Below are 6918 nucleotides of genomic sequence, written 5' to 3' on the forward strand. Positions count from 1 at the left end.
TATCACAAAATATTCGTTAATTTTTTTAAACTCAATTAGATGTTTTAAACATTTCCGATTTGGTTAATATTTTGCAAGGATAATCTATGAGGTGCAACTTGAAAAATAGATGGTTCGGATTGTTAAAGTTCGATATGGTGTGGACCCTACAACTAATCTCCATTTTTATATAAAAATAATAATAATAATAATAATAATAATAATAATAATAAGGATCCGTTCTCTTTAAAGGTTTCCTATGAATATAACTAATAACAAGAAACATCTAACGATGGATGACCAATTTTTTAGTATTGTCATTTCGGCAAATGGAGAAAACAAACAAGAAAAAAGATTAAAAATGATGATGCTCATGTTTGGGATTAAGATAAGTAGGCCTAACTCCGAGCATATCCTCTGCCTCTTTTGCAAAGAGTATATTCCTCCTTCCTCAAAAAACATTTCGTTAATGATATGATATTTTGTACCCTCAAAGGCCAATTCCACGGTTATGACTTCCCATGCATCTTGGGCTCGAGATTACCCATGCATGCAAACTCTCCCATCCCCTAAATTATAGTAATTAAAAAATAAAATAAAATAAATATAAAAAAACCTTCTTGAGCAATATTGCAGAACATGCACAACATGTGTGAGAGTGGTAGTAGTACATACACATGTTAAGTAGTTAAACAAGAACATTTATTATTTTACGTTATAAGATGAGATTCGAGCGCTCAAGAGAAAAAAAACGCATACACACAACATATTTATATAACATAATAGTTAAAATGTCATTGATTCAACAGTTAAAGTGAAGAAATGCTTACAGGCAATTTACATGTTTTCTCCTAATATTAAAATATTGAATATTTTGCATTAGAGTAAAGCAACTGACATTTAAATATGAATCCGAATTAACTAATCCTACATTTAAATATGAATCTATTCAATTAATGGCCATTGGTCACGATAATAAGTTGTTCCATTCACTATACCATATATAATAACAGATTTCCACTCAGAATCCTATGTTTTGTCGGTTCCTCTGCGAAAGCATAAAAAAAAGAGAGAAGTTACAGGGAAAATGAGCGTTTGGCCGATTCCCACAAATCATGTTTATTAAATTTTTATTTATATTTAAATGTTATAATTATTACAACCACCGTGGTTCTGTTGTTAAGGACAAATTTTAGAACACGGCATATTATATGTTCGATTTCTAGACATGATGGTTAAAAGAAGTTTAAAATGTTTCTGTGTGTCTTTTCGATTACAAAAAGATAAACTTTCGTGACAAATCCATCGGTTAGTCATTTTCCAAAAAAAGAAATATTATATTTATACACACAGTGAGTAATGAGGCGCATCTCTCTCGTGTGTCGCCTGCAAATTGAATATTCCCTCGCAATATCCACTCCTTCCTCCTCCATTTCCTCCCTCATTTTACTCTCACTGTAGAACGAACAATTCCCACAACCCCACTCGCGCACGCGCCCGCGTGGAGCATCTGATCCGTTCGTTAACTAGTCTCCGCAGTAGGATCCACCTCTCACGACGCGCCATTCGCGCATCTATATATAGTCGCGTGCAGACGCCCATTTTATATATATACAAGAGATAAAACCTTGGTCTGAGACAGGGACAAGCAAACCAATTGTTCCTCACTCCTATCTATCTATATCTCTCCGTCCCTGTTCTTCCCGCTTCCGGATTCGTATTTGGATTTCATTTCCTGGAAAAGATTGGGAATTTGAAACGCGTGAATCGATTTCTGAATTGGGGTTCTTTCGGATTTTGATTTGGTGCCGAAATGAGGCTGAACGGCGAGCTTCCTCCGTGCTACGACGGAAGAGCGGAGGGGGAGGAGAATGGAGAAAATGAGAGAGAATTGAATTCGATCGTCAGCGTTGGGATTTCTCAGCCGCCGAAACTTGTCGTTGGGTACGCCTTGACCTCCAAGAAGAAGAAGAGCTTCTTGCAGCCCAAACTCGTTGTCTTGGCTAGGTATGTTGTATAAAAACCCACCAATCTTTTTACCATTTGCACACACTACACATTCTTATCATGTGTTTGCATATATATATATATGTGTGTGTGTGTGTGTGTGTGTGTGTGTGTGTGTGTGTGTAACTATATATTTGTATGTATGTGAAATTTTGAAGCTTTGTGAGGTTTTGTTGTGTAGTTTCCTTATGTGTGCGTATCTCTTGTTTTCTAGTTTCAGTTTGCATGTCTTTGATTTTATGAGCATAAAAGAAGAAACAAAGGAAAAAGAAAGTGGCTTTTTTTGGGTTGCAGTGGGTGTGTGATTGGAGGGGGATATGGATGTTTTTGTCTATATTGTTTGAAGCTTTGGCAATATTGATCAAGGGAAAAGTGTGTTGCTTGGCTTTTCCATCCAAGCTTCTTCTCCAGTGGGTTTTGGAATCTTGGTGTTTGGTGTTTCTGACTGAGACAAATGGGGGGAATATTCCATCACATATACCATTTTGGGGGTTAAGAGGAACCCAAAGTCAATTCTTGGTGCTTGCTTCTGTTTTCCAAAAACTTCTAAAAACAATAATGATTTTCCCACTTCTGTCTTACTTAGAGTACTTATTTACAATCTTGTCCTTCATCCCTACGTAATTGCACATATGAATTTGGGACTAAGTGGGGTGGACAATTTGCCCCTTCTTTTAGGTGCCTTTACATTTGTAGTTGAATGATTTGAATGAATCTTTTGCTACTTACCTGTTTGTGTAGCAGATGAGTTGCACATAAACAGGTTTGCTACTGTGCAGATTGTTACTTGTGCTCGAGAGTCAGACTCTTGACGAGTCGCAGCCATAAGCTTGACTTGCTATTTGTACATTTTCAAACCTTGTATAAAGTATAGGACTGCAAAGATATTACCTACGTCCTTCAGTTTCGTGATAAATTTGTCTTAAAAGAGTTTTGAGTTTTAACTCATAATTTGAGCATCGTAATTGAAAGGATTTTCTAGCTGCCTCCTGCCCTTTCACATCTTTTGAATGGTTCTTCGGTGTGTTGGTTTTTTTTATTTTATTTTGTCATTATTATAATTTTTACGCTGCTGAACCCAAGTTTTGAAACTGGTGCAAACTGATTGGACACTCGATTTAGTAAAACATTTCTGGGGTGCAGGAATAAGGGGATCTTCTTCATTGCAATTGATGTAAACAAGCCACTTTCAGATCAAGGACCCTTTGATGTTGTTTTGCATAAGGTGAGTGCTCATATGTTCTTTTAGACCTTTTCGTTCTCACCTGTGACAGTTTTTCCAATCTTAAAAGCATTTTTTCTAGTTAAAGGCTGCCTCTGGTTGTATGATTTGGACTCGTTGATCATACCATTCAATATCCCCCTCCCCTTTTGTTTTACTAATTAATTTGTTCATTGTATTTTGACAAGTATATACCATATTTAATATATCTAACAAAACTTTGTTCCTTCCAGTTGTCGGGAAAAGAGTGGTCCGAGGTTATTGAGGTTTGTCCATACAAATTCCAAGATGCTTTCTTGTCTTCCTTCTCCTTTGTCGTGTATTGGAAATGAACTTGTGGTGCTGTATGTACTTATGAATGATATAAAAGCTTGCTTTGTGTTAATGCTGGAATATTGTTTGTGAGATGGTTTAAAAGATGTATTGAATGCAGTGAGTTGGAGACTAGGAACTCCATTGTTGTTTAAAATGCAGGTTCTGGTTAAAATTTGTAAATCCTTGGGCCAAGTACAACATACCAGTTTTCTTTTGGTCTATCCTTTATTCATGAAAAGTCAATCTCATCTTCCCCATTAAACCACCTGAGCAGAGTCCTGGGAGTTTATCTGTCTCTTGTTGGTGTTTACTTTCCCAGCCTTTCCTTTGTAGGATTACAGACAAAAACATCCAGAAGTAACTGTTCTTGATCCCCCAAATTCAGTAGAACATCTATACAACCGCCAGTCCATGCTTCAGGAAGTGGCTGATCTAAACTTGTCTGACTGCTATGGTATTTTTTTCTCCTTTACTCTTTATGAAAACTGTGGATTGTATACAGGAAAGGTTGTGGTTAGATTTTCTGACCAGTTTTCATTTTGGTTCCTATAGGCACGGTTGGTGTTCCAAAGCAGTTGATTGTCACTAAAGATCCAACATCTATTCCAAATGAAGTTGATAAAGCTGGGCTAAAGTTGCCTCTGGGTACAGTTACTTTATCTTTCTTCTTGTGTGTTTTGGGCGTGTTTTCAGGGGCACTGGTTTTTTCTTTTAGTGTTAGGACACAGTTTCCTCCTCTGAATGAAACCGATTATGGCATCTACATACCAACGTGATGGTTGCACAAGGATTTATTGATATAGCCTAGAGATCCTCTGGATTTCCATGGCTAACGTTTTCATGGTATGTATAGTCATAATGATTGGCAGGAGGCAGGCTTCTTTGAACAATTTGGTAGGGGAGCTTTGTTGTCAGCTATTGCAGACTGATGAATCCTGACTTGGATACTTCAACTATTGACCTCTGTTTATTTTGTATTTCAGTTGTCAAACCACTGGTTGTGGATGGTAGTGCCAAGTCACATGAACTATTTCTTGCTTATGACAAATGCTCCCTCTCAGAACTCGAACCTCCCTTGGTCCTGCAGGAGTTTGTAAATCATGGTATAATGTGGCAACTGGTACTTGATTACTATATCTTTTTCAACCACGTTGTAGTTCTAATTATACTTTTTCTACCTCGTGTTTGCCGCATTGTAGGTGGTGTTCTCTTTAAAGTTTATATCGTTGGGGAAGCCATAAAGGTTGTAAGGCGTTTCTCTCTTCCAAATATCAGTAAACGTGAACTAGAAAAGCTTGCTGGTGTCTTCCGTTTCCCAAGGGTTTCATGTGCTGCGGCTTCAGCAGACGATGCAGACCTTGACCCTAGTGTTGCTGGTAAAATCCTTTAAAAATGTTTAATATATTGGTTGTTATAATAAAAAGATTTTTCCCTCTTTTCTTCAAACTTGTATGATTTTCCTTGCTGTTTGCAAAATGCTGTTTCAATGATACATTGCTAAAACTACCTTATTGGTCCTTGGGCCCCTTACTTAAAAATGGCATTATTGTTGCAGAACTTCCTCAACGGCCTTTGCTAGATAACCTTGCAAGGGAGCTCCGCCAACGATTGGTAACCTCTCTCTCTCTCTCTCTCTCTCTCTCTCTCTCTCTCTCTCTCTCTAGTTGTGCAATGGTAGAAGTTAACACTCGACTTTTTCTAGGGCCTTCGGCTATTCAATGTTGATATGATTCGAGAGTATGGGACAAAGGATGTTTTTTATGTCATTGACATCAACTACTTTCCAGGCAAGTACAGTTTGTTTGCATTTACTCTACATCCTCGCAAATATCTGTATCACGTCACTTAATCTACTGTATGTTGACAGATGCAAAGTTTCCATGGTGTGTATTGAATGTTTTGAACGAATTACAGGTTACGGCAAAATGCCAGACTACGAGCACATATTTACAGATTTCCTACTAAGCCTTGTGCAGAGCAAGCATAAGAAAAGACTCACTACGTAACCAGTGCAAGTACCCACTGTATATGATGTTTCGCGCAGACAGATGTAGGCCTCCTCGGAATTTGGGGAACATTCTCATCTTGCTTTGGCGTCTTTAATCACCGATTGGTACGAAATGCTCCTTGCTCAAGTAACACTCGCCTGTACAGAAGGTTCTTGCTGTCCGAGGCCTATAAATACTTGTGATATTTTATGTTGTTGCTGGGCTTAGAAGTAGCAAATGTCCCTCCTGTACGTGTGAAGGATTCAGCCCGGCGACACCGCCCCCTCTACCGGAACTGTCTGTGTTATAAAGCAAGTTCAATAACAGACGAATAAGAGAAGCTGCGTTGTCATCTCTCCTACTCTTCGTCCGAAAATTTACTTTCCGATTCGAGTCAATTGATTAGATGTTTTCTCATCTCATTGCCCCTCTTCCGACTCCCACTTCTCTGTCAGTAGGTTTCTTACATGAATTTTGATAGAAACTGCTGCTCGGTATACATTACTTGTACTTTACTGATTGATTTTTGAAGTGGAAAAGAATTGGAAATTTGATTAACATGATAGAAATCAGTCTCAATTTACGAAAATTAAATATTGGCTACATAACGATCAGATGTAGGTGATATAGTGAAAATTTGATCGTCATTTTAGCAATTGAGATTAATTTATTTCTAGCTAACTTGGAGTTCACCACCACAAGAAATTAACGGTTGCATAAATGTAGGGATGCAACTTGGGTTGGGCCAATCCGAACCCGTCCACGTCCAACCAAACTTTAAACCCGAACAAGTGGGTTTTTTTTAGTTATAACCCGTCCGAACCCAACCCAATTTCAACCCGTTCATTGATTAGGTTGAGTTGGGTTGATCATTTGCTTGTCCATCCCCAACCCAACCCAAATAACCAACCCCAATCTAACCAGATTGTAACCCATATCAATTAATGCTCATACTACACCCAAGTGAGCCAAGTCCAAAAACCAACACACTTTCTAATATTTTTTTAATAAATTACCCTTTATAATTACTTAAGCTTTTAAGGAATAAGAGGTTTTGATTAGTCAACTCATATTTGTAGTCTCTAAATCCTAAAGCCTTATAGTAAATGGATTTATGAAACTAAAGTTGGCTAGCTTTGATGCTATTGGCTTAATTTTTTTAAGAATTCTTGGAAAATAAGTTGTTACAAGATTAAACTTGAAAAAGTTAGGCAACCCGAATCTAACCCAAGTAAATCCTAACCTAATTAAACCCGAGCCCAAATAAACCCAAATGAAACTTAACCCAAACATGAGCTTGAATTGTAAAAGTTAGGTTAGGATTGGGTTGACCTTCCAACCCGCCCAACGCGCTCGAGTTGCACCCCTACATAACTAGGTCAACTTACGGAATACAAGTAAGAATCT

At 37.7% G+C, this 6918-nt stretch overlaps 1 protein-coding gene across 2 annotated transcripts; it reads left to right on the forward strand.

The window, feature by feature from the left end:
• The first annotated feature begins 1449 nt into the window (after positions 1–1449).
• On the forward strand, positions 1450–6071 carry LOC103928083 (inositol-tetrakisphosphate 1-kinase 3). 2 transcript variants are annotated; one of them, XM_018642771.2, is made up of 10 exons: positions 1450–1986; positions 3130–3211; positions 3442–3474; positions 3857–3977; positions 4076–4168; positions 4507–4626; positions 4723–4899; positions 5079–5134; positions 5226–5310; positions 5438–6071. In XM_018642771.2, the coding sequence occupies exons 1-10, from the start codon at positions 1793–1795 to the stop codon at positions 5527–5529; spliced, it is 1053 nt and encodes a 350-aa protein (XP_018498287.2). In that variant the 5' UTR covers positions 1450–1792; the 3' UTR covers positions 5530–6071. The 2 variants fall into 2 exon arrangements, with proteins under 2 accessions (XP_018498287.2, XP_048431055.1); XM_048575098.1 differs by lacking the exon at positions 1450–1986 and adding an exon at positions 2213–3007.
• The last annotated feature ends 847 nt before the right edge of the window (positions 6072–6918 follow it).

The sequence above is a fragment of a genome, unplaced genomic scaffold (genome assembly GCF_019419815.1).
Source record: "Pyrus x bretschneideri cultivar Hongxiangsu unplaced genomic scaffold, Pyrus_bretschneideri_v1 Contig77, whole genome shotgun sequence".
Taxonomy (NCBI): Eukaryota; Viridiplantae; Streptophyta; class Magnoliopsida; order Rosales; family Rosaceae; genus Pyrus; species Pyrus x bretschneideri.

What these genes read in the sequence shown, in the direction of transcription:
- LOC103928083 (XM_018642771.2), top strand. Translation starts at nt 1,793, where the DNA reads ATGAGGCTGAACGGCGAGCTTCCTCCGTGCTACGACGGAAGAGCGGAG. An exon ending in TGGGCTAAAGTTGCCTCTGG is followed by an intron (nt 4,169 to 4,506) that starts GTACAGTTACTT and finishes TTTGTATTTCAG; the next exon opens with TTGTCAAACCACTGGTTGTG. An exon ending in GGGAGCTCCGCCAACGATTG is followed by an intron (nt 5,135 to 5,225) that starts GTAACCTCTCTC and finishes GACTTTTTCTAG; the next exon opens with GGCCTTCGGCTATTCAATGT.